At 40.9% G+C, this 27,750-nt stretch overlaps 1 protein-coding gene across 3 annotated transcripts in view; it reads left to right on the top strand.

Moving 5' to 3' along the window:
* Positions 1–27,750, top strand: part of AKT1 (AKT serine/threonine kinase 1) — a 77,475-nt gene that overhangs the window by 38,424 nt on the left and 11,301 nt on the right. For all 3 annotated transcript variants that reach the window (XM_021528923.4, XM_085580838.1, XM_085580840.1), the window contains 9 exons: positions 385–513; positions 7,116–7,227; positions 9,992–10,139; positions 16,511–16,642; positions 16,809–16,874; positions 18,717–18,785; positions 19,518–19,643; positions 20,916–21,044; positions 25,270–25,484. In XM_021528923.4, the coding sequence (XP_021384598.1) occupies positions 385–513; positions 7,116–7,227; positions 9,992–10,139; positions 16,511–16,642; positions 16,809–16,874; positions 18,717–18,785; positions 19,518–19,643; positions 20,916–21,044; positions 25,270–25,484 (1,126 nt within the window). The remainder of the gene's footprint in view (positions 1–384; positions 514–7,115; positions 7,228–9,991; positions 10,140–16,510; positions 16,643–16,808; positions 16,875–18,716; positions 18,786–19,517; positions 19,644–20,915; positions 21,045–25,269; positions 25,485–27,750) is intronic.

Genomic DNA, 27,750 nt, shown 5'->3' with positions numbered 1-27,750 from the left:
GTAAATGAAAAGAATTTCTCCACTTGTCAGTATGAAAAATGACAATAGCAAAAATAATACATAGGACATCTGCTCTGATTTTTTTAAAATTTAAAATGCATTTAAGGCAGATGTTGCAGAATTTGAATGGAAATCAAAGTAGATGGAAGAACAAAACATAGCTGTTTACCTTTTATGAAGTCCCATTTTTATGGCTAACATCGCTATCAGTATGTGACTCAGTGCCTGTATTTTTCCACTGTTTGTATCAGACTGAACTGAATGTTCTTAAAACTGCTGCTGTCAGGATGACATATAGTTCCAATATTAACAGAAATTATTGGTGTGTCAGTAATTTGGGGTGTTTTCTGATGTTGCTTCCCTTTGCCCATCCTCTCTTTCCAGGAGAATACATCAAAACATGGAGGCCGCGGTATTTTCTGTTGAAGAATGATGGCACCTTCATTGGCTACAAGGAACGGCCACAGGATGTTGACCAGCGGGAGTCACCTTTAAATAACTTCTCAGTAGCTCGTAAGTGTTTTTAACTGCTTCCTTGTCCAGTTTGGGAGGGGGTTGATGTCTTCTTGTAACAATAGCTGATGTCTTCTTGTAACAATAGCTGCATCAGTAGCATTCAGATCTGCCCAGAGCTCGGTATCTAAATACTAAGTATGTTTATTTGAGTTGATAAATCCCACTGTGTTTCTCAGGAATGATTGTAATGTTGGAGGTTTGATGCTCTGCTTATTTTTCTTGTCTTTTAAGTTTTCTAGTAATTTAGTGTTTCTGGTTATTGAATAAAACGGGCTTATTTGTTAATACTTTGTATGTATGTTAACAAATTGCTTTAAAGTGAAAATTCACCCAGGTATTTCTGCCACCAGATCTGGATGCCAGTGACATTGACATTGGTCAGAGTTATTTAATTGTTAGCATAAGAGAATGCAGAGTGAGCACATGTTTTAATGAGGCACACTTAGATTGTCTTAATTTTGAGCACAAACCTATAGTTCTATCAAAGCCAACAAAAAGGTTTTGAAATAACATCTCCTAACCTCTGCACTCTCTATTATGCAAACATTTCCGACTTTGCTCAGGTGCTGCAGCACAGGATGTGATAGAAGACTCTGAAGATAATTTCCTTTTCTTGCTCATGTTTTTAACTTTTCACTGTATACTTCCAGCTTTTATTTTCTCCTGGTCTTAATCTTTCCTGTCTCGTGATCTGCCTGTGTCTCGTTCCACCAGTTAAAAATAGATCATTGTGGCACCTGTTATTAAGAATGATCTGTTCCATGTTCCTGGTGACTACCAGAAGCAAAACTCTGCAGAGGGAAGGGTAGGGGCTTTCCCTCTTCATTACAAGGTAGCTCCAAATACACGGGGTTCATCTTTGAAGCTGATCATTAAGCAGGTATTTATTTTGAAACACCCTGCTCCTGGAAGAGAGCTGGGCAGCAATAGGAATTTATGGGAATGTTCATTACTTTCCCTCCAGTAGAAGCATATACTTGTTCTGAGTGAGTGATAATGGGAACACCAGTGCCTGGTGCTCCTGTGCAGGATTTCAAGAGTGCTTTGAGGCTTCTTGTGTTGTTTGAGAGGCAGAGTTCTTGTAGTGTTTTCATTTCAGTAATGACATGGTACTTTCCTCTTCAGACTGGTATCTTCTTACAGATCAGGAAGGTAAAGCAAAGCAGAAGAAAACCATTAATTCATAAATTAATTCAGTACTTGGTCTATAGCCAGAGGCTTTTAACAAATGCACTTTCTGAAGGACACTTCCATCCTCTTGCCACTGCTAACTGCATTACTTGGGCAGCTCAGTGCCAAGGAATAAAAATGTGTCCATCACCTTTTCTTTGTCTAAGTTGCCTTTAAAATGGGTTTACTTAAATCAGTTTTCACAACAGGAATATGGTGGTTTTTTGGCAGATTGAGCCCATCAGTCTCAGCATTTATAGATAAACCAGTTTGTTACCATGGTATTGGAGCATTGTCAAAGACACAGCACATGCCTATAGATGAGTTGTAAGTGGCATCATGGGCTGGGTGGTGGGTGGGAGGATGTTCTTAGCAGTGGCTCTTGCCTGGTGACAGGTCAAGAAGGCCTTGAAGATTGGAGTGGGGCTTCCTTGCTAGAAGCCATTATTGTGGATTTGGGCCCACAGAAGCAGCTGTTTCCCCACCAGGATTTAATTTCTCATGTAGGCAGTAGCAGGCAGTGCTGCCAGCACTTCTGTCCCTTCTGGGTGCCCACCACACTTTCACAGATTGACAGAGTGCTCTGAGTTGGACGGGACCCACAGGATCATCAAGTCCAACTCTTCAAGTAACTGGCCCATATGGGGACTGAGTCCACAAACTTGGTGTTATTAGCACCAGGCTCTAACTAGCTGAGCTCATCTCAGGGATCGCTGGATGTATTTTTGTACCACGGGTTTTCCCTTTGAACATGCTTGCCTAATCCTTTCATTGAGGTTAACATGTTGCATTAGTGTGAATGAATTTGAGATGTCTCTGGAGCAAGGCTCAGACCAGAGCACAGCCCTGTAGAAGCCTCCTGCCAGTGAAAGGTGGGGGAAATAAGTTATTTTGTAAAAGAAAAAATATTTTAAATATTAAGATTAAATATTTTGTGAAAATTAATTTCTGTTTTCTTTTCATCCAAGAGACCACAGTAGTCCCTGCCTTTTTTTGTTAATTAGTGAACCAGATTTTTTTTTTTAATGAGATGGCAGGCTGTCTTTGTCAGTCTGTTCTTTGGAAGTGGTCCCATGTTTCTGATTAAAATCTTTACCCACTTCTGCTGTACAAAAATGTAGGCTGTTTTATCTTTGCAAGTAAAAGGAAGGGTTTTTTTAATAGGGGAATTTTATTACTTACAGTGTAAAATTCATATTGAGTGATTTTGTCAGCACATGAGAAGTGGGAAATAATTAATGAGAAAGCTATGACAGAAGATAACAACTAATGGTCACCTGTCTTTTCCTTTAATGGGTATGAAGAAAGTATTAGCAATAAATAGTGTGTGATTTCCATGTGCTTGACAGTCTCTTCTTTCTCCTACACTAGCCTTTTCCTTTTGATTTGTGAGGGTTTGGATTGTGCATTTTTGAGAACTTGTTTCTTAAGCCCCTCTAGCTAAAGAGAGGTGTACTATTTATTTTAAATAACCTTTTCTCCACCTAATTTTCCTTTTAAAATGGCCATAGACTAATGTTTCCTGTATTTAAGGAGTTTATTTTCTCTGGAATCAACCTATTGATGATTTATTAAGAAAAAACCACAAAACAAAACAACAGCAAACAAAAAACAAATACAGAAAAACCCAAAGTAACACTCGTGAAACATTGTTGCGTGAGTGAATCTTATTTGTGTTTGTGTTCTGTATTTTACTACTAATAAAGTAGAAGGAATAAAAAAAGTCTGTACCTCAAAGTTCTGCTCCAGAGCTCATGCAGATGAATAACCAATAGAGGCTGAGTTGTAAATCTGTGAGATAAGTAGCCTTCATACCAATTGTAATCTCGGATTATCATGTATGTCTCCCTATTAGGTTATAAGCCTTTAAAACCATATAGCTGAAAAAAGCAGTATATTGTGAAAAACCACATGGAGAGAAAGGCTGTTCCCGTTAGAAAGGGATTATTGCTCCTGGCTGTCAAAAAGGAAGATGGACTGTGGTGGTTTTGTTGTACTGCTGAAAACATAATTGCTCAACAATACGAGAGCTCCTTTTGGGACAGGACTGCGTGTCTGCAGTCAAGTGTTTTTGAGAGGGCACAGGATGGCCAGATCAGTGGTTGGATTTTTGCTGCGGTTACTAAGAGCCACCTTTGTGCAGGTCTGTAACTTGGTGCTCCTGGCCCCTCACTTTTGCCATGCTGAATCTATCCAGACTTGAATCTATCCAGTGGTGTTAGCCAAAAACAAACACTTCATCATAATCTTTGTGTTTGTCTTCTGAAAGTTTTATTTCTTCATCATTCTATTTTCCTTATTTACCCTTTTTTTTACCTTTTTCTTCTTTCTGTTTGTCCATACCCTTCCTTAAAGAAACCAAACCACAAATAGGAAAGATTCTTCCTTGACATTATTGTTTTAAGTGTGATGTCATTATATAGGGAGCAGAGTTTGACACTTTCATCGAAAGTAATCTGCCTTTTAGCTTAAGTGCTGGGAAAGCAAATATTGTGACATTTTAGAAAGTCACTGGGATAATACTAAGTGTCTTTCAAATACAGAATGGTAATTTACATTTGAATGCCTTGGTGTCTATTCCTGTTAGGAACAATTTCTCTGTCCTACTTACTTTAAAAGACCAAACGCCAGGAGAGAATCAAGAGGTTCTTTGGAGAAATTTAAATAAATTTTAACAGGCTGCTGTTTATTGTACCTACTATGTTTCACAGGAAAAACTTCCTTCAAAGTGGGCAAGTGACCCTCAGCCCCTATTTAAAATTGAATGTTTTTACAGCAGAATCCCCAAACATGCCATAAATCAGATCTAATACTTCACAGCATCGCTGTCTGTGCTCTCTTGGAGTGGTGCACGTTGCAGTAATATATTGATGATTAGAGAAGGTGGTTTTGGTGCTTCTCTAACTTCAACTACAGTGAAGAGTACACAGTTGGGTTTAAAAGTAAGAAAAAAAATACTGTTCATTCATTTCATTGATAAAATCCATGTGATTATCATACATGGTGAGAAATAAGTGGTAGTTTCAAACTTCTAGAACCTATATGGTACAGCACTTTGGTAGAGTCTTCTGTATTTCTTGATATGTGCTGTTATGATTGAGCAGGGTAATTAGACAGCATATTGTTCACTAAACAAAACAATTCTGGGTGACATTCCTGAATTATAGTGGTTATTAACTGACAAATCTCTATTATTCATCTTGCTCTATGCCTTAAAGATTGCTGGATCAGCAAGCTTAACAAATATCAATGGACAATGCTGATTTAGGGGAGGAGTGACATGTAACTGGTCCCTGTCTATGACAGGAAAAACCTTGTGTGGTTTATCATGCTGAAATTAAATGGTTAAATCTAGAGTTCATGGCTAGTTTAAGTATCTCTGCAGCTACTTCAGAATATGAATCTAAAGTGTTTTTAAAATCTCAGCAAAGCCTGTGTTTATTTCTTTATGATGTTATAATGTGGGGTAAGTATGAGAGAACAGCTCTGGATTAGCACAAGGTTAGGAAATAGCCTGATGTTGTTCTTCCAGTCTTCAGCCAGATTTAGTGTTTTAGGACTGCATTGTGCAGGTTCCTAGAGGACAACCCCAGCCTTCATCTAATCACATTAAGCAGATAAAAACGGGAGGCAGAACAAACAAATAACAAAAAAAGAAGGGCAGCTAAACGGAGGTGGGAGTTCTGGAAGCAGGAGTGAGATCTTTTGAATGGAATTTATCAGCACCAGGCTCATGGGGCTGCCATCCCAGGCAGTTGTGTTTGGCTTTCTCCGCCGTTCTGTGAGAGGACAGAGGTGGCTGCAAGGCCGAGCCCAGCGCGGCCGCATCACTGCGTGGAAGTTGTTTAATCTGAATGAAGGAGTGCCCTTTATTGCACTAGAGCCTTGGCATGACTCATTAATAAACTTTCTCTTATCTAACTGGAGTGCTTCAGTAGGATGCAGTATAACCTCAGTGTGCTGTTGAAGAAAAATTATATTTTCTTGTAATGAAAAATGCAGAGTTACTAATTGAAAATCTTATAATTCCAGCAGCAAATGAGGCATGAAATATATTGCCAAAAATACAGTGCTCAAAAACACTGGCAGTAAATATTTTATCTTTGTGCTAATTAAGAACTTGAACTTAAAACTGAGCATTCTAAATGCACACAATAATGAAATTAACCTAATGGTACCAGTGTCGCCTTAGTAATGTATACTGTTATTCTGGTGGATTCTGTCCTCCACTTGCATGTTACTGATTGTGGAGGAAGTTCATACCTCTAGCAGCAAACAGAAATTTCTTGTCTTCATAGTGCCTTTTTATTTATTTAGAAGTCTATTTAGAAACTGAAGACCAAATACCAGCAAGCTTGTGGTTTCATTACCTGCAAGGAAAATAATTTCATGCAAGAAAAAAATGCCCACAATTATATTTTTTCCCCCCTGCTCACTTGGTTTCTTAATTTGACTTTCCTCTAGCAGGATCTGTTTAATTAACTAGCTTTTCTATTAGCATTTATCCAAAAAATGTAGTGGTTTGGGTCCTGATGTAATTTCATTGATTTTCTTTTGTTTTTCAGATCTCTGTTAGTAGAGTTAAAGTGTACCCTTTATCCAGGAGTATTTTCTGGCCCAAATTTAAAGCATAAACACTTATAACATGTTAAGAAGCTTGAAGTAGTACATGTAATATAATTTCTTCTTTTAAATTACACTGAGCTCTCAGCAGAACATTTTGATGAAGGAAGTGGTGGCTTAGCATGTTGCTGTACTTCTGTAGCCTTTTTGGGCTGTGCCTAAACCCTGGCAGGGGTGGCAGCTGCTCGCTGCGTGTCCGTGCAGCATCCGACTCCCACAGCTCTCCCGAAGGCTTTTGGAACAGGGTCTTCTCAGGGGGTGCCTTTGCAGTTTGATGTTCCCTCTAGTGTTTGAGGACTGGAAATGCTGAGTCTGATCTTCATCAGATTGCTGCAAAATGTTCAGATGTTCTCCTGCAGCTCCCTGGAACCCATGGACAGGGTTTTATATGAGAAAGTCAATAGGAGGAAACCCCACTTGGGGGCTTGGCTGTAGTTTCAGTGTATGTAATTGTTGCATTATCAAATGGCTTTGGCCATGTGCTGTGCTCTGGGTGACCTTTAGAGTATGAGACCCGAGTCTGAATGGCTTCTGTGTTATCACATCACATTTCTGCTTACCTCTATGGGCAGACCAAATGTGGAGCCTTTCAAAGCAGAATTTTATTTCATAGCTGCTTAGATGGCTATCTCCCAAGCTATTTATTGGTTTCATCAACACAGTAAATTGTCTCAAGTCTCCTAAAGAAGTACTTACAGAGATTTCTATGGCTGATTAATTGCAAAGGTTTGCTAGATAAGAATAAAGACAAATGATTATTTAAACCTGCTTATGTACCATGACTCTTTCTTCCTTCATTGTGGTAGAGTGCCAGCTGATGAAGACAGAGCGACCTAAACCAAACACATTTATCATTAGATGCCTCCAGTGGACCACAGTAATTGAAAGAACATTTCATGTGGAGACTCCAGAGGAGCGGTATGTTTCATTCATATTTAATGCATAAACTCCTTGTAAAAGCAGATGCAAGTGTTCAGCATTAATAGTGAGTCCTCTGTTGAAGCTCTTATTTATCAGATGATGTACATCTGGACTGAAAAGTGACAAATAATTTTCAAGTGCCTTCAGTTTTAGTGTGTTTTCCAGTATAAAAGCAGCCCTAAAGGGAGGGTTTCAGAGAGTGGATTTTGAGCAGTGTTTGTAAGTGAATTGTTGCTAGGTTGGGTATCCAAAATGGACAGGTGCAGGTGTGCACCAGCACACAGGTAGTTATTTCTGGAATGTAAGGTTCATTTCTCACTGGAAATGTTGTGGTATGTAAAATGAAGGGTTTCTGACCTGGGAGTTTCTGGAAGGATGAGCACAAGTGAAACAGAGAAGAGATTCAGGCAGAGTTGAGTTATATCAAAATACTGACCTTTTAAAGTCTATTTAGACACCCTAGTTCTAAAGGAAAAGTTAGTTGTATCATTGCTGATTGCTAATGTTTTATGCAAATTAGATAATAAAGGTGATAGTTATCTGCTGCAGGTGCAGATTTCTGTTTCATCTTTTAGGAAACAAAGCTAAGAGCAGAGCTACATCCTGTGCTCTTATCATTGGAGAACTGATCTCTTACCTCCAGAGAGAAGAGTTTTCTAGCACAGCTATAATACAACTATGGGTACTTAAATATTTACTTGCCCTTCAGAAACTGAACTTAAATTATTCCAGTATCATTGCCCTAAGGGAGTGGGTATCTTAAAACACTGGTCCTCCCTAGATATGATACTAATACATGTTTATTTTGAAGACCAGTAAATCCTACTCAGTATTACTCACTTACTACTTTCATAGTCTTTGTATGCACTTCACATGCTCCTTATTATTGCTTTTGATTCTGTTACAGTGATCAGAAGAAGGTTTAGTCAAATTAAAAGCAAAGAAAAAGAAACTGCTCCTTGTTTCTTTTAGGAACTTTGTGGTCAGTGACCCTAAAGGGAGTGAATAGCAGTTTCCACTTGGAGGAAGATTGTATTTCAGTCTTGTTTTGTTCCCTCCTAGCCAATTAAGTCAGCTTTGTGACACTTCAGGGCTCAGAGTGTTAGTCACCTCTGTTGTGTACTCTTGAGACATTAAAGCTGAGGGTGAAATTCTGTTCTCCCAGAAATCAAAGATACTCACTTCAGGAGGGCTGAGATCTAAACCAAGTCAGTAGCGAAAGAGATAAGAAGGTCAATATACCTTTAGCTTTCTATATGCCTTTAGAACCAATGTTTGTTTTTTTGAAAGAAATGGAGAGAGAAGAGTGCAGAAGTTCTTTTTGCAATCGTTTTGTATGTAAAAATATGACTAGTAAATATGACTAGGAATGTGTTAGTGATAGTGAATAGAGCAGTCTGTGCTGGGAGTATAGGGAGAATGTTCTGAATATTTGACATTACCTTGCTGCCCCAGACAGGGCTGGATGAATTGTGCACAATTCAGGCAAAATCCAAAATAAAAATACACCAGGTAGGGAAAACCTTACGTGGTGCCATTTTGTGTTGGATACTTTTTCCCATGGACTTTGCTTCCTGTGGGGAATGATCAGCCTCTTGAATCCATTATAAACGGAAACTCACGTGTTCAGATATAATCTTTAAAAAAAAACAACTTCATAGTGAAAAATTGGACATTGATAAGGATGGCATGGGTGCACTGCAGATTGTGCACAGAGTTGTTCAGCATTGGCTGCTGCTGATCCTGCTCTAGTAGCAAAATATTTTATCTGGGATGTCCTTAGGAGAAGAATTTAACCAGTCCCTAGAAAACACCAACTAAATCACCACATCCTTTTCCCTGCATGTACAAAAGACAGTAAACATGTTAAGTTCAGATAGTCCACTGGATGTGTCTTCAGCCCTTGTGTGTGTCTTTAAAGCCTGTCCCGAGACCCTGGAAGCCCTTACAAATTGTATTCTTCATGTTCAATAAATTTGCAGTGAAATCGAGTGAAGGCCAAGAACTTCCACTTCAGTAGCTTCAAAGGTGTGAAATCTCCCAAAGGACACTGGAGTGGAAGTGTTCTCCGTGGGAGTTGAAGGGGTCACTGTTAGAGCACTGGTTGCTGAAACAGCTGTGGAAACTTTATTGTAGCCAAGACCTGTGCCTGAGATGAAATGTCACTGCTTTTGCTGACATTCTGCTAAAGTTTACACAGCAATTGCTGTACTAATGTCATCATCTTTACAACAGAAGAATAACCTAAGTGCCCTGAGCTTTAAGACCTTCTCCAAGAACATCCTTGCCACTACAGCCACTAAAATTTGGGATACGTGTGTGAAGAGGTGCCATAGTTCCCCAGGAGTTGGATGTGTGTTTCAATGCACCACAGCAGTGTAGAAACTGTCTTTAATTGCTTTGTGCATCATGTAAACCTTTTGCTTTTTGGCTTTGGCAAGTCTATTTTGGTTATGTAAATCTCTGTATCACCAGGTCATATCCTGAGCTGTTGACTGAATACCCATTAGAAATTCTGTTATTCAAAAAGCCTTGTATTATGTCCAGACTGGGAAGACTTAAGTTGTCTCTTGTTTCTAGTATGATTAATAAAGATTTTAAAAATGCATTTTTATAGTGCTTGAAAATGTGCATAATTCATCATATCTTCCATTGATTCATGAGAGAGTATTAGTGGCTCTGTATTCCTTGGTGATCCTTGCCATGGCAGATGGTAATCTAAAGCCACAAGTAATTAATATCTTTGCCTATATTTTGCCAGGGAAGAATGGACAAAAGCCATCCAAACAGTAGCAGACAGCCTCAAGAAACAAGAGGAAGAGATGATGGATTTCAGATCTGGCTCTCCCAGTGATAATTCAGGTGCCGAAGAAATGGAAGTTTCTATGACAAAGCCAAAACACAAAGTGGTAAGTGGGCATAGCAGGAATGACTGTTTTTTAGGTCTTCTCAAATACAGACAAGAAACAGCCATCAAGCCATGTCTGTACCCCTGACAATTACATGATTGGCTGTAGCTGCAGCTTCTGAAGGAAACAATTGTCTCAGCAGAGCAGAGCCTGTCTGGGTCTGCCAGAGTTCTGCGTTCACGTGTGCTTACTGGAGGGCTTTCAAGACCAGCTCAGGGCTGGGTTTGGTTTGCCTATTTTCCTGCAGTACAGAGCCTGAAACCAAAGCTCCTGCTGGACCTTGTGACTCTGTAAACTCCTTGCAGGCTGGTGCAGAGGTATTCTGATGGATTTGCAAGATTTAGGGTGGGTCCATAGGTTTAATTGCTCTGGATTAAGGGTTTAGGTTAACTCCAGCCAGCCATTGCAATGTCTGTCTGTAGTGCTTCTACAACTTGGGGTTTTGCATTAAGCACTATATAGCCTGAATGTGGAAGGCCAGATAAGGAATGGCCTTCCATGACATGAGTATGTGCCAGAGGAGATCTTTGCCCTCTTGAGCCTTTTTAGGTATCTATCTTCAACATCCCTTTGTTTCTTTCTATCTCATTGTATTCTTGTCGTATTTCTGTTTTCGAAAGTGTTCCCACCAGTTCTTGCAAGAGGGAATTGATGGAACCTTTCCCCATGTAAATGCATTGTCTGTGGAGTTTAGGTGGGCACTTCCTTGTGTCTTCATCTCACCATTGTCATCCTCACCCACTCTCATAAATCTGTTTCAGTTCTGGGAAAACAGATGAAATTTTTCTATAAAAAGATATCCACTAGTGCCTTCACTGAGTCAGAGCTTGCCAGCAGGCTTCTGGATCTTTGGTTGAACAGATCCTGCTCTTGCTGAGAAGTCTTCATAGAAATGCAAGAACCATCTCATTCATCAGATGGATACAGTGTTCTGAAACAGTGAATGTCTCTTCCTGGCATGTTAGTGAGGATAACCAAAATTATTACTGGGGTCCTGGCATGAACTCTGTTGAGCAGTTTAACAGAAATTCTCCTCAACCCAGCTCTGGGGAAGAATATGGAAAAGTTTGCTGTTGGGGGCATCTTAAATTTTTTCCCAAACTGAGGCTGCAGCAGCCTTTGGTTGTGTCAGTCCTACTGTTGCCGTGTTGGCAGTGGTCACTGATCCGACAGTCTCTGCTCAGATTCTGATTCCTCCAGTGTTTTTCCTCATGGTGAAACAAATCAGAGCAAATGGCTGATCTGAGAGGCGGTGTCAGAGACTGTAAAGATGTCTCAAGACATTTTGGGATGCATGTGTGTGGGGGAAGGGGCAGGTCAGGCCTTGCCTGTGAGACAGTGAAGTGCCCCACACCTCCCAGAGCCTATATCCCAGCCTGGCAGAGCTGCCAGTCACTGACACACCAGAGGCAGTGCTCCATTCTCCCCTAACCCAGCTCCTGAGTGGTCAAATGACCTAAAGTCCCACCTGGTGGAAAAACCCATGAAGGCCAGAGGAGTGTTTAGGGTCGAACACAAGGCCATCACCTTGTCTGGATCCTGCCTGTTCTTGTTGTTTCTGCCTGGACACAGCTGGAACCCAGGAGTTGGTAGCTGTATGTGTGCTTTTCTAGATCTCTTCTGTCTTTTTTTCCTCATTCCCTCTTGTTGGAATATTTTGAGTAATTTACCATGGAATGAGTTTAAAGTTTGCTAAGGTGAATGGTCCACATTAATGCTGTGAGAAGTGTTTCATGTTGATTGGATGTTGTAGTAGACCTTTAGCCAAAGTTGTCTGATTTTCTAAAGTTTGCTAGTAAGCGCTGTGTGTTGTTTTGACCTCATGAGAACATCTGGTTGGTATTTCTCCCATGTGTCCAGCTCAGAAGAAGGAGAAGGTAGTTTATAGTCAAAACCGATGTTTTCTGACAAAAAGGTCATGGAATCCCGGATTAGACACAGATATGTGGTCTGAGAAGAATATTGGAGCTTTGTCAAAAGAAGGGAAAAAACTGCCCGGTCAGGGTTCCGGTTCGGAGTCCTAAATGGCTGCCCAAAAAGATAAAAGAAGCATGTGTTGGAAGGGACGGAGAAAGAGTTGATGAAGTTGCAAATTGCCTTGGAGGCTGAAACAATAGCTCGCCTCAGGGTGGAATGAGAATTAACAGCCCAAAAGCAACTAGCCCCAAACCTGAGAAACCTGTTAAACAACTTTGTGCTGAACCAAAGAGCTTTAGAGTTGCAAATAACACCGTTGAGGAAGCTGCGGAGGATGAACCAGGGTCTTGTGCCTCCCTGAAGGTGATTTCAGCCCTCTCAGCTCTTCGGAGGAGTTTGATGCAACAAAGCCAGACCTCTCCCCAAACCATAAACTGCACCCATCGGTAAAAAATGAGGAGCTGGGAGTCGCTGAGCATGATGTCACTGTTGTCACCTCCCTCCACTCCTTGGAGGAGGGATTTGACTCAGCAAAGCCAACTTCCACTGCCCCTACCTCAAGTCCTGCAATCCAGAGGCAGATATTATGGTGATGATATCGTAGTCTGCAACAGAATTGGTTCATTTAAAAGGGAAAATTATCAATAGTTTTAAAGAAAATAAAACTGAGAATGTTTTGAAAATTTTACTGATGGGGAGTGAAATAAAGCTTTCTGAGGAGGGAGTGGCCTATTGTGTGAAAAGTTTAAACCTGTTGGATGTATATTTGTTAGAGAGGGAAGAACTCATCCCTCTCCCCCCTCCAACATGTGGTAAAATTACTGTGAGAGCATGGGAGGCAGTGGGCTTCCAACCACTGCATGGGAAACAGCTGGTGCTCTATTGGCCTTTTCCAATGCAATTGTTATTTATTGCAAAATTTAAGGATCAAGCCCGAGACAAAAAAACTCTGTGCCAAAAAGTTGGAGAGGGTGGTGAATTCAAATACCCTCAAGGTTTCCTTGTGTTTGCAATGAAGCTTTGCAAGCTCCTCCTGCACTGCCTCCTCTTGGCAGCAGTGGGTATTGAGCCTTACCGACACCAGAGGCCAGAGGTGGAACTGCAGAATCCCTAACCCCTTGGGGAAAATATACTTTTGTCATTGTGCAAGTTTGTTGTTTTAGTCTTGGTGATAACTTTGCATGTTCAAGTATATCCTGACCAGGCAGTAGTAGACTGGGTGTATGTCTGGAAGTGGAATAAAGAGGTACTTAAGCAGAAGCGGAGAGGACTCTTAACTATACACACAGCTATGAGATCTGCAGCTGGAAATATCTAAATTACTTGAATAAAGTCAGCTCTGGATAAAGAGGAGCACAGAGGGACCATATTGGATAATGTAGTAAACAGAAAATCTGATAGGAGATAAAGCTGCAATGAAATCTGAAATCTAAAATGAAATACGTTAAATGGTTTATCATTTTTATTTTCAGAACAGTGTCCCCAGTGTGCCACCACAGTTGTTTGCTCCTGAGTTAGTTGGCCATCCTAGCAGGACTTTGTGACTAACAATTGTAGTAGCAAGTATGGCTTCAATGCAGTAAGCAAGAAAGAAAAGAGAGTGGTGTCTTTTTCCCTAAGGACCACTCTAACATCATACACACACACAACAAATACGTGTTACTGGTTGGCTTTTGGACTGGAGTCTGAATTTGCAAAATTGGATGTAACAGAATATGTAGATCCAATGAAAACTGTTTTCTCTAAAGTGAAAAGGCCTCAAAAGAATGGCTGGCTGCTCTAACTCAAGTTGGCCTACATGGCTAAGAATGTTCATTAGTATTGTTAAGGTACTACATAAGTTTCATTAGTAATGGTTGCATTTTTTATATGTTCTAAGGTTATTTTCATAGGCTTCTATTTATTCAATGAAACATTTTATAGCAGAGAACAAAAAATATTGCCAAGTAGTTGTGTCTTCTTTTTGAAGCAGGTCTGAGTGGGACCAGGTTTTCTCCTTCTAGAAGTGTTCCATGAGAGGATGAAGTGGTGATAGGACAGAGGAGTTGCTGTCCTTTGCTGCATCAAGCATTTACATGTTTTTATCTTGAAAGGTTTTAAGATATTTATGTTCATAGATGTTTATATAAGTTTGTTGCTGCAATATTTTGAGATGTTAATATTTTCCCTCTGGTTGCCAGAGTGGAAAGATTCCTCCCTCCAGTTTAGTTTGGGAGTTCACACAGAGGATTTCATATGATGATGGAAACAAGTTTGTGTACCTCTTCCTATCTTCTCAGTGCAGAGTATAAAATCACTGTATTGAGGGAAGTGTGTGTAGTAATGGTAAGCAATGTGTGAGGCATGATTGCACAGAAGAAGGAATGTTGAACTGTTGGTGGCCCTGTAATGAAGGAGAATAGGGGCTGACAATGGAACTGAAGTGGAGCTGGGAAGTTCCAGCTGTAGATGAAGAAGGCATAAGTGATTAAGAGAAAAAATATTTGGGGTTTGAGAACTGCTGAAGAGTCTGGTAAAGTTGAAAAGTATTTGGTCCAAACTCAGGACCTTGACTAAAATTATGTGCTGAGCATGTTGGAATGACTGAATGTTGTTATATATTGGACCCCACAACCAAGGCAATTCAGACAATTAGGTAGTAGAATTTTACTGAATGTTTTTTCCCATGGTGCCCAGTAACTTCTTCCTCTTTCTCTGGGTACAGGTTCTGGTAATCCCCATGAAACCTGCTTGGTGGGAGAGATAATAGTAGCAATTTGGGATATGTATGTTTGTTCAGGTGGTGCTGATACTTGGACCTGTAAGATAATGGACTCCAAAAGGCAAAGCAGCCTAAACTATTGATCCTTACAGAGTTTGACAAGGAGTGCAATGTATGGCACTATCAGTAAATCATAGAGAATCCTAAGTTGAACTCACCGAGCTATTTTGGAACCCAGCTTACAGGTCCAGCAAGTACCAAAAATAATTGTATAAAATTGTATAAAACCTCACAGAAAAAGAGTGCTGTCTCAAGGTACACAGAGGAAATTACAGACCAAACTGCTGGAATCTTCAGGCACTGCAGCTGAAGGAATGCTTCATGAATTCTTCCCCCAAATCCTGATGTGCATTGCAACTCACCTGCAGTTCTAGAGACTCAGGGAGTGGGGAGCACTGAATTGTATAGGAGGATATGTTTGAGTTATTGGAATAGCAGTTGCCCATTATATGAGTTTTAGTGTACTTTCCTCTTCTTTCTGCTCTGTTTGCTTGATTAGACCACAAGAGGAAAGTTACCATTACCGTGGTCCTGTCTTGAGGCATGGGGTGGTTCTCAGAGACTGGAAAGATGTGATGTTTCAAGAAATTTTGGGGTGCATATGTGTGAGGGAAGGGGCAGGTTAGGCTGTGTCCTGGTGAGACAGTGAAGTGCCCCACATCTCCCAGAGCCCTGTATATCCCAGCCTGGCAGAGCTGCTAGTCACTGACACACCAGAGACTTTGCTCCATTCTCCCCTAACCCAGCTCCTGAGTGGTCAAATGACCTCAAGTCCCACCTGGGGGAAAGACCCATGAAGGCCAGAGGAGTGTTTAGGGTCAAACACAAGGCCATCACCTTGTCTGGATCCTGCCTGTTCTTGTTGTTTCTGTCTGGACACAGCTGGAACCCAGGAGTTGGTAGCTGTATGTGTGCTTTTCTAGATCTCTTCTGTCTTTTTCTCCTCATTCCCTCCTGTTGGATATTTTGAGTAATTTACCATGGAATGAGTTTAAAATTTGCTAAGGTGAATGGTCCACATTAATGCTGTGAGAAGTGTTTTATGTTGATTGGATGTTGTAGTAGACCTTTAGCCAAAGTTGTCTGATTTTCTGAAGTTTAAACAACACACAGTAAGCGCTGTGTGTTGTTTTGACCTCATGAGAACATCTGGTTGGTATTTCTCCCATGTGTCCAGCTCAGAGTGCATGAACCACTGGAAAGCCCTTTCAAGACCCTTACAGGGAGTAATTTTGTCTCTGTTTTTTGGTACTGTTCTATGAAACACAAGAAACCCGGTGTCCTAGAGAGGTGGGGAACATCAGAAAAAAGGTGTGGGTTTAATCCCTGGAATGAGAGCAGCGTGTGCCTTCTAAGGAATGTCTGCACTGGCTAAAAGGTCAGAATGGCTATGGATTCATATGTTCAGTGTTACTTTTACAGTTCAGTTTTGAGTCATGCAACAGAGCGTTCAGTTAATTGAAAGCTTATCGTTTTCTGTAGGTAGTTTGATTGATTATCTTTGGGAGCGCACTGGCATTCATTTTTGCAGAATCATTTCTGCTCCTGAATTCTACTAAACAAAAGGATTAAAAAACCCACATGTGCGACATATGCGATGCATTCTCATGTGAATGAGAAATTCCAGTCAGAGAATAATGCACTTCTTGTTAGATCATGTAATTAATTTCTTCTTTATCTGTATCATTAACAGACCATGAATGAGTTTGAATACCTTAAGCTACTGGGAAAAGGCACTTTTGGAAAGGTTATTTTAGTTAAAGAAAAAGCAACTGGACGGTATTACGCTATGAAAATTCTGAAGAAGGAAGTTATTGTAGCAAAGGTGAGTAGATGGGAAACTTTGGGATGTGGTTTACCCTTGATACAGCCTTTGTCAAAGTCATGGGAACGATTCTAAGGGTAGTTGTAAATAATTGCTCTGTTAGTGTTTGAAATGGACGCCTGATCTGGGGAATCACTTTGCTGGTTTCCTTCTGCTTGTGTTTCAGGATGAAGTAGCTCACACGCTGACAGAAAACCGGGTTTTACAGAACTCTCGGCACCCCTTCTTAACAGTAAGCATTTCTGCCTCTGCACAGTGTAACTTGATATCACCACCACCGAGGCTTTCCTTATTTTTTGTTTCTTACTTAATACATCTGAGAGTTGTGTTTCCAGAGTGGCTGTGTAGTTTTGTAGCTTTCCATTTTAGGGGAGCATAAATGAAAATACTTTTTCAAGTTTTCTGATTCTTGCAGGGCAGGTCCTTAGCACCTCTTGAAGACAGTATTTTCAGGCTGTGGTTTGACATGAGGGCTCACCCATTTAATGAGAGTCTCTGAGAGGAGTATCTGCTTTCCTTACCCTTCAAATGTTTGGTCTCCCCTTTGTAGCAGAGGTCAGGGTGATTCTGCTTTTGTGACAAACAAATTCAGGGAGATATACTGGGGAGAAAAACCTTTGATTTTGTCTTTGTTGTTTTTTTAAATACCCAGATACAGCTCACCAGTAGAATCAGAGCACTGGTAATGCCAGCCAAAGGATAGCGGTAGGAGCATGTGGAATGGGAAGAAGAGCAGGACTGTGCTTTTATCTGCTGCTTTCCTTTTGAATTGTAAAGTCAATCCATACTCTTATTTTAGACCTCTTATTTTAGAGTGCCAGCAGTCTCTCTGGGCTGAGTTCAGATATCCAAGTTCCATCTCAAGATTTGGTTTCTAATATTTATTACAAGTTGTCTCTGAATTGTTTACACCTGCTCAAAGCCTCTAAGAGACTGGTTGTTTCATTTGGCCAGGTACAAGGGCTAAGGTGGAACTCAGACCTTTTAAGCATGACCTCTAGAAGTAAATATTGCCTTTATTGAGTAAAATCAATAATCTTGACATGTCTAAAACCTGGTCCTTAATTTTTCTGGAAAAAACTATTACTTGTTTAAAAGTGCCATCTTTCGTAATGAAGACAGCAATATCATATGCAGTATTTTCTTTGTAATGCTTTTATAAACTCAAATATCCAGAACAAGGGCTGTCTTGAGAAATTAGCTTTAAGACTGGGTTTAGCTTGGGTACCAGGAAAAGGTTCTTACCCAGAGAATAGCTGGGCCCTGGAATAGGCTCCCCAGGGAAGTGATCACAGCACCAGCTGGACAGAGTTCAAGAAGAATTTGGAGGACACTCTGGGGCCCCTGTTGAGATACTTGGGGTGGTCCTGTGCAGGGCCAGGAGTTGGACTCGATGACCTTTTTGGGCCCTTTCCAGCTCAGCATATTCTGTGGTGAAAAACCTTAATACTATGGCAAACAAGTTGAGGTTACTCTTGCCACGGGAATACATGTGACAGGACTATACACAGGCACCGTGTGACTCTCCATCACAGCCTCCATCTGGTCTGTTTTTGTGAACTGCTCACAGAGAGGTATTGCCAGTGTTGGCCAATCCCCTGGCAGGCTGTCAGCAGGGAGCAGTTGCAGGCAGCAGGGCAGAGGCCAGGGGGCTGGTGTGTGAAAATAAACATGTTTCATATAAGAGGTCTTGTAGCCAGTGTGGTAAACCTTGTGCTCCAGGGTTTGGTTGTGGCCTCTTTTCTGTCAGTTGAACTTGTGGCCAGAGGAGGAAACTTCAGTCACTGTTGGTACACTTTGAGTCCCTGTTAATGGGCCAGGACGTTGTTTTGCAGCATTTTAGGTGATGATAGCTTCTGCAAGGAATTTTTTTAATGTTTTATTGAATTTATTTAATGAAATAAGTTGGCAGTGAATCAGTCCTCAGCTGCAACAGGAAAATACAAATATTATATAAGGACAAAAAGTTCACTAAAATAGAAAATTTCATGTCTGCTTCTGAAAATCTATTAAAAATGCTTTTCTAAGTGTCACTATGATATCTCTTCTAAGTTTTGGTTTAAATCTGTTTCAGGCTTTAAAGTATTCCTTTCAGACACACGACCGCTTGTGTTTTGTTATGGAATATGCTAATGGAGGGGAGGTAAGGGAAATACTGTTTAATATGAAATAATGTTTAATGTTTAATACTTTAGGATTTTCCTGCTATACTACTCACTTTGCTTGACATTATTTATCTAAGGTCCATTTCTGCAATTCTAATTAATCCAAGTTGTCCCAATTAAACAGAGCTGTTCACAGGTTTAACTATTATGAAGAAGTAAGACTTAATTTTTTCAATTCCATTTTTAGAACATAGAGGTTTTAGGCATAAGTTCATATTTTACATGACAGCAATATATTGTAATCTGACATTTAGAAGTTCAAGAAGGCAAGGTTGCTTTCTAGTTGCTCTAGTTGTCAGACAAGTTTTAACACTTAAATTAATATTGTGAGTATATTTGGAGGGAGAACTAGAAACTGCTGTCTGCTTCTACAGTCAGGAAGGAAAAGTTGGAATATTAACATTTCTCTAAATCATGCATTAGGCTGTAGTTTTAATATGTAATTGTAGTTCAGTCAAAAATAGTTTCATAATTTTCTGGACCTGTAAGACTGTAGTACATGAACTGGTTATCAGTGTGCATCTGTGAATATGAGACATAATTATCTAATCATTTAATTTATGATGCTTTTTAACACATTTGGGAACACAGCTGGGTGAGGTTGGAAAGGGGTTTTCTCCTAGTTAATAGCACCTTCCAAGCAGGATGGCTTGTGAACTGCAAGACATAATTCAGAAACATTTAAAGTTAACAAATTACTGTTCTTGTAGTTGTTTTTCCATCTGTCAAGAGAACGTGTCTTCTCTGAAGACCGAGCTCGCTTTTATGGGGCTGAGATTGTTTCAGCGCTGGATTACCTGCATTCAGAGAAGAATGTGGTTTATAGAGATTTGAAGGTATGTAAGAAAATAATTTTCAGGCTTTTGAGGTTTGGCTTTTTTGTTTGTTGTTTAAAAAAAGCAAATGATCCTGAATGATTAGAAATTCTTTCCTGACTGAACTTTATCCAAACTGTTGTGGCTGTTGGGCTGGACTTTACAGGATATGTAAACCCTTTGATAGTCCAAGAAGCTGTGTAAGGCATTTATTGTGACTCTGGCAGCATTTCAGAGAACATGAAGGGTTACTGGGCTACAGGGGTTTCATTTTCTCTTGCCTGCTTATGTTCTGAGAGAAACTTCGCTGGTGCTTCTTCATGGTGGAACATAATCCTGGTCTTACCAGAGAGATGGAAGTTCACACTGCATGGATGTTTTGCTTCCTTGCAGTGTGCTCACATCATCTTCATAGTAGCTGCTTGCAGTTAGAAAACTAGCTATGCTTCAAGTTACTCATTTGTTTGGGGAGCACAGTAGGGGAAAAGAAACCCCAACCAAACAAGGTATTTCAGGGCAGACAAACTTGAGAAAATCTTGAGGAAAATGCAACAATAGCATTTTCTTTCTTCCTGAGAAGAGTTTTCAGAACAGGATGAAGGGATTCTGGTAGTTTATTTAGGGGCAGTCTAAAATGAAGCATGCTCTGTAATTTTCTCAGACTATGTCAGAATAATTTTGGGGTCTCTGCAGGGATTTTGTCTCCCATATCACTGTGATTCCCCTGCATGCACTTTATTGATACACTGAGGAAAGTGTCCTAACACCTGGTGATTTTCTCAAAAATCAGATGCTCAGGGTGGGATGTATACCCTGTGCTGAGTAAATGTATATAGTGATTCTCATTTATAGGGTCTCTTTGGAAGTGGTTCCTTAACCTTGCATATGATTTCTGTTTTATTTATTTCATGCTATTACTTTCTGCTACAGATTATTTAATAAAATCAGAGTAAAAGCGGGGATGAAGTTGTGTGAGGAGGAATATTTAATATACTTTCTAAAGAACTGGTGTTCTATCGATGATGATCTTGTAGAAGTACAGTGTTCATGTTCTGCATTCTTTCTGTATATATGGTTGGTTACCCCAAGTAACTACAAATTAGTTACTTAGTGTTCCCTAAAGGACTGAGGAAAATGTTACAAATGTATATTTACATTTTACATGCTCTGGCTCTGACCCCAGAGAGGATGCGGTTCAAAACTGATCTTCAGAATTCATGTCTTTGATTATCCTGCTCAGGATCAATGTATGTTACAGGTAATCATGTCTTTTAATTTGGCTTTTCTTCCCAGTTGGAAAATCTTATGCTGGATAAAGATGGACACATAAAAATAACAGACTTTGGACTATGTAAAGAAGGCATCAAGGATGGAGCAACAATGAAGACTTTCTGTGGCACTCCAGAGTATCTCGCACCAGAGGTATGCTTATGTTGGCAGTTGTGTTAAATTGCCTTCTTATGTGCCTTCCATGGTAGCAGTAGGAGTACAGAATAATTCCTGTGCCATGATGTGCTCATGCACTAACTACTGTTACATAATTACACATCCTGAGACTCCTTTATTCATCGTGATCTGGAACACATTTTTAGCATAATGATACATGATAATTTTTTGGCGGGGTAGTTTCTTCCACTTGATGGAATATGTACATTTTACTGTAACAGTGCTTGTTTCTTGTATCAAATACATAATTTAAAAAAATGCCCTTTTAATCAATTCAACTATTGTATGATAGATTACCGTTTTTGCAGGTTGCTATTTGTTGTCCTAGCTGAAAGGTTATCAATAGGACTTCACTTAAGAAGTAGAAGTATTGTCCAATTATTTTACTATTTGAGGACAGTAAAAGGTGATATGCGTTCAGAAACAGGACACACCAAGCTTTTTCTGCATTATTTAGCATGGCATGCATTAAAAATGCTGGCTGTTTTATGACTATAAAAGCACAAGATATTTCTCAGTGTTGATTTGAGCGCTCCAGTTTTAGAGGAAATAAATCCAGGCAGGGGATCTCAGTTCCTAAACAGTATGTTTTGGGTAATTTTTTTGTGCAATTTTTTTTTTCCTTTTCAAGTGCAAAACGCAGAAGCGTGTTTGCAGGTTTGTTCCTGGAATCACTCTGAGTTAGTTGTGCTGCAGAGGTGGTGTTACAGCTGGGAGTGAGTTGGGGGCAGTTGAGCAGTGAGGTCAGGGTTGCGCGTATGCTCAGTGCTCTGCAGGCACAGGCTGGTTTCTCTGTCCATGCTCAGAGCTGTGTGGAAGCAAACTCCTGCACTCATAGGGCACGAAGCCTGTGCCAAGGTGCTGTGCCTTGCACGAGGGCTGCTTCCCTTGCAGTGGGGCTTTGCCTCCCGTGGCATTTACGTTTCCATCCTGCTCAGAGCACACTCTCGGAGCCTTGGGCTGCCGGCAGGTTACGGATTGTTGGCACAGCTTTCCTCTAAATTGGGAGACTTGAGCATTGCAAACCTGCCTTGAATTGAACTGTGCAAAAGTAACAAAGATGGAAAACCAGTGTGGAGGAGGAATATTTCTGCTGCGAGCCAATGTCTTTGCTGATCAGCGCTTTTGTGCTCCCTGCTTTCATAGTGGTGGCAGCGTGCTCTTGGGTTTTGTTCGGTTTTTGTTTTTGTTTTTTTTTTAACTCCCAGCTGCTTTCAAGGGCCTCCAGTCCTTTGTAATAATGAAGAACATGGGCACCTGTCGAAGTAGCTTGCAGCAAAGAGGAGGAGCCAGTCTCATGATGACTGCCAGTTTTTCCATGGATCACCAGAAGTCTTCAGTGAATCTAAATTGGGGTCCATGCACCACAATTTGAGATTTACTGATGCAGAGAGTAATTAGCAGCATGACAGAGTGTTTATTATTCATAAACACGCCTTTTATTTTAGCTTCCCTCTTAAAATCAATTGCTGAACTTCAGTTTCTCATAAAGGATTTTATGAGGATGCTAAAAATATTTATTGTTTTGGTTTTTCCTATCTTGGAATCTGGGGATTCCCTGTGCTGGCAGTTGGGCTGTTTTTTCTGTTCTGTTACTTGCTATTATTTTCTCTTTTTTAATATTTATGATGAGTTGGCTCATCCAAAAACCCTGAAGGACAAATCCTTTTGATTAACTCAGTTCTCTCCCTTACTTGCAAATCCCATCTGTGAGTTGGAGTGTTAAATTCTGGGGAGGCTTTTGTCATCTGGTTAATAGCATGCAAAAATCTGGAAATTGTGTGCAAGTGATCTTCTGTGCATTTAAGGTCATACATCCTTAAAAGCAGGGGTGTCGATGCTCCTGTCTGCATTTGTAACTCGAGTCCAGCACAGCAGTGTGTCTGTACAGTTGTTGCATCGTTGTTTTTAGGTTCATACTGGAATCTCATGCATGGGTGACAGTGACTGACCCATGTCAACTTTGATGTGTCAGATGCATTGATGGCTGTGATGTGTACAGCTGTTCTGCCTTCTCTTTCAAATTCCATCTCACAACAGTCTAGAGCTGCTCGTTAAGAAATTATGATCCCTTTATTTAAGTGAAATGACCTTGTTACTTTACTGCTCCCCAGCTATCCAGTGTCTTGCACTAAATCATGGATGAGTGCAATCTCAATATCTTTTTTTTTGTCACAGTGCATTTTTGATATTCACTCCATTGCTCTCTTCCTACACAATCACTAATCTGATGATATGCTCATTGTGCTAAAAAACATTGAAGAAATAAGCACTTTTTATTCTGTTTAAAATTAATGGAGGTGAAGGAAATAGTTGTAGTTAGTAATCTAGTTTATAATACAGAGTATTAATACACTTTCTAAAGTAACATCTGAAGTGTTTACTACATTTCAAAAGTTCCTGTAATATTAACTACGTGCACAACAAAGGCCTCTGTGGTTTTCTTTTTCTTTCAGTCTCTCCTATTGCATCTCTTGCAGCAGTTTAAAAAACAAAAATACAAATCGGAGGCCATGTGAGTGTTTTATTTTAGGCAAGCCAAGTGTAGGGGAGTGTGAACAGGAAGCGCTGGTTGAGCGGGGTGACTCAGAGCGGGAACTGCATTGTCACACAATCTCCGTGAGCCGAGGGCTGCCGTGCCTCGGGAAGGACGGGGCCGGCTCCTGGAATCCCAGCCGGCGGCAGCTGTGCCGGCCGTGTACATGGAGGGGGCAGCTGCACAGCCAGCTGTCGTTTGGTGTGAATCATACGGCCGGGGATGCTGGAAATAGACCGACGTGGGGTAATCTAATACCTGGCAGCCTTTTGATTTTTACTGCAGGCCCTCTCCCTCGTTCAGATAATTAAGGGGAATAATTAGTGAATAAAGAGAGGCAGAGTGCAAACAGTTGTTACATTAAGTGCCTTGATGCTTCTTTTTCATGTGCAAAACCTTTATATCAAGATGTGTAAGACATTAAGATCTTGCTTTTGTTAAACTTGGACTGACTTGGGCTCTTTTACCTTTTAAATTTGAATGTTAAGTATTCTGAATCGCAGGAATGTAAGCTCACACAGACACTGTCCAGTAAGAAAACAGGATGGTGGTGCAGTTGTGGTTTGTGCTCTTAGCAAGAGTAAGCTGCTCGGTGCAGGACCATGCAAGGAGTAAAGATGATAACTAAAACCTGAGGACAGGGTCTGGAACATGAGATGTTGGTGTCAGCTATGGACAACTGCAAAGGAGACACAAAGTCTAGAGGAGTCCTTGTAACATTTCACTGCACAGGCCACAAAACACTCCCCACTCCCTTCAGCAGCCCACAGTGCAGAAATCAGAAATGCACTGTGGCAGGGCTTCTCTGGAGCCAAGCAGGAGAGGTGGAGAGCACTGCTGGAGTCCTGAGTCCCTGCACCAGCCACTGCTTTGCTAGGTAGAAGTACCCAGGGAAAGAGAAGAATAAACTGTGCTGGGCTCCTTTTGCTGTGAGACTGGCAGAAATCCACCCCACTGACTGTTCTGTGTTTGCAGCCCTCTGAGCAGGGGCAGAAGTGACTTTGGAGTGGGGCAAAGGGTTGGAGGGGAAACGTTTCCAGACAATTTGGCTGCCATTTTCCAGCCTTAGAGCTGGTCAGATATTAGAAGTGTTGTTCTGGCTCTTAGTGTTTAATGTAGATTAGTTACTGAGTATTTGTGGGTGGCCTTTTAGGATGTGCAGAGCCACCCCTTTGGGATGCAGGTTGATAAGAAGATTATGGATACTGTTGGCTTTTTGCTTGTGAAGGAACAGGTTTATGGCCTTTTCTCCCTGTACTGTCTCCTTGGTGGGTTGGGGTTTTTCTAAAAACTTGGATCCCGTTTGGAACAGTTTGTGATGAATAAGTGAGTGTTTAACAGCTAGCTCTGTAATGTGAGAACAGTTCTTGGCCTTTGGACTTTCAAAGGTTGTGCTTATCATGACCATAATGTGAGGGAGGATGGGAGAAGGAAGACAAGGAAGTTGCTGTAACATACCTGCTGCCTCATTTTCCTCCCTCTGCTCACCCAGGATGGTGAGCATGGATGCCAGTTCTTTTCACATGGTTCTTCTGCAAATACTCTGCTGGTAGATTTGGCTGTGTCGTGAAAGATGGACTTGCTGGGGTAAATTTTGTTTCTTGAGTTCTGTGTTCATGCCTGGTGTGGGAGTATTTTCTAAAGCCTTTTCCTTACAATCTGCAGGTTCTGGAGGATAATGACTATGGCCGTGCAGTGGACTGGTGGGGTTTAGGAGTTGTGATGTATGAAATGATGTGTGGTCGGCTCCCTTTCTACAATCAGGACCATGAAAAGCTCTTTGAACTCATCCTTATGGAGGAGATCAGATTTCCACGCACATTGTCACCTGAAGCAAAATCCCTCCTGTCAGGTTTGCTGAAGAAAGATCCTAAGCAAAGGTGAGGCTGTTGCTTAATAGTTGCACTTTTTTTAAGGTATTTGAGATAAAAATTGTAATTTAATTTTTAATCCATTCTAATTTATTATCAAACAAGATGCAGCAAGTGGATCTACTCATTTATTTTTAACTTTTTATATGAGCTGACAGCATAAATAGCAACATGAAGCAGCAGCTTTGGTGCTGATAGAGTTTGGTGGCTGCCATTAAAGCAAAACTATAGCCTGGGAGAAAGCACGTTAACCCTACCTTTGGCTGTAATGAATCCAATGGCTGCTGTGATGCTCTACACCAAATGCTTTTACCTTCTATTGCAATTAAGAGTGCTGTCCCTTTCCTGAATTTTTTGACTAGATATGTGCCAGTGATTTAGCATCCTGCTTTGGACAGTAGGTGGTGATGTTTGTACCAAGTTTGTGGTGGAGTTTATACGATGCTCAATTGACTTTTCTTATTTTCTCCTTGTGTTTTTGTTTTTCTTTTGTTGCTGTATTTTTAAAAAAATAGCCCTTGATTTAAAAACAGAAAAAAACCACAAAAACAGCCCCTAATGGCTAACAAACAAAAAATGGAACAAGATCCAAAAAGGATGTTGACCTTCACAGAGATAAACATCAGTTTAAAAACTTGCCATCTTGTCAACCCAGACATTTTTTAAACAAATAATATTGTGACTCTGCCCCTGATCTCCTGTCCTGAACCCTCCACTGTTAATGGCCCCAAATAGGAAAGCTTTCATGTGAGGTGCAGGCAGAGAATTCCGGTTTACTTCCTGGTGTTTGTTTAGTCTCCGTGCATGTGTGTGCACATAGCAGGAAAATGGGACTGCCACTACCTGGATACTTGCAGCAAGGATTTCTATCATCACTGTAGGCTATTTCCTTCACTTTTTTTGATGGAAGATCCTGTTGGGAGGTCTCGTAATGCAAATCCACAGGTTTTAATGTTGGAGGATTGATCTTGGCGATGCTGTGGGGAGGGGGCACAGCTGCCCAAACGTGGCCAGCCCTGCACAAGGTGGCAACAGCTGCACCCCCTCCTGATCCCGGTGCCTGTGAGGGGACCTCCAGGAGGAGGTTGTGTAATTGATGAGCAGCCCCCAGGCTCTGTGCTCTGCAAGCCTGGCTGCAGCCTCTGCCAGCAGCATTCCTGCCCAGTAAAGCACTGGGTTAAATGCCATTGTGACCCTTTCATAGCTTATTCAGGTGGGGCTTTTCAATCACTGGGAACACAGGCAGCATCTGCTGCAGTTTGTTCTTAAAGGAGCATCTCTGATGAACCAAAATGCAATTTGTTTACAAACAAAGAATACCCACTCGTTTCTAATTACAAGATTTTCCCAATGCCAATAATTACTCCACAATATGCTCACTTTATACAAATAGCCACTTCTTCACATGTATCTTCTGCAGGCTTAGAAGCAGCACTGCTCTGATCTGGTGGACAGATGATTTTCATGCTGCTGATAGAAATAACTGACAAGCCTGCACACATGCCTTATTGTAATTATGCCTAATTACACTGGTGCTTCCCAAGCTTTTTTGAATCATGGACTGTTCTTAAATACTGCTTTCTCCCCAGTCACTGTTCCATAACTTTAACTGAAGTTGTGGTTCAGCAAATCCACTGCACTTTGGGACATTTCAGGCAGCATGGAGAACTGATCTGGAAGCACTGGAAGCAGAAGTCCTGCATCCTGCCCCTTTAGTGTTATGTTCCTTTTTTCTGGGTGGTCTGGGTGCTGGGGAGGGCGCCTGGCATACTTGGTATTTGACTCACAGTGTGCTCATGGATCCATATGGACAAAAACCAGCCAGAGAGCTACTGAAATACATTCACTGAAATGTTATGTAATAATGTGACAGTCTGTGCTTTGGGGTACCACTGTGTAATTCAACAGAAATGCCCTCTGGTGCCCAGTGGTGGACAGAAGTTGGTGTCATTGTAATGTTTGTGGCAGAAAGCATCAGAATTGGCAGTGTATCTTTGGATGAACTTTAGAGTGAGATGGAGGAGACAGCCAAAATCAGGAGAAAAAGGAAACTGGGAGATGTTGTCATTTCCCCTAAAATCATCAAAAAAACAACCAACCCAACAATAAAGGTTGATATAATGAAGCTTAGTGCAAGGATACTTTAGGTTAAATATCAGGGAGCTAGGTAATTGTGATGACCTGTTGTACCTGAGCTGGATATACTGAAGCAGTGTTAGCACACTGTGTTCAGTAATACCACTTCAGTCTCAAACTCCCAGGCATATGGAGAAAA

Source organism: Lonchura striata, chromosome 5 (genome assembly GCF_050655825.1).
Source record: "Lonchura striata isolate lonStrDom1 chromosome 5, ASM5065582v1, whole genome shotgun sequence".
Taxonomy (NCBI): domain Eukaryota; kingdom Metazoa; phylum Chordata; class Aves; order Passeriformes; family Estrildidae; genus Lonchura; species Lonchura striata.
This window is presented reverse-complemented; position numbering and strand designations above follow the sequence as displayed.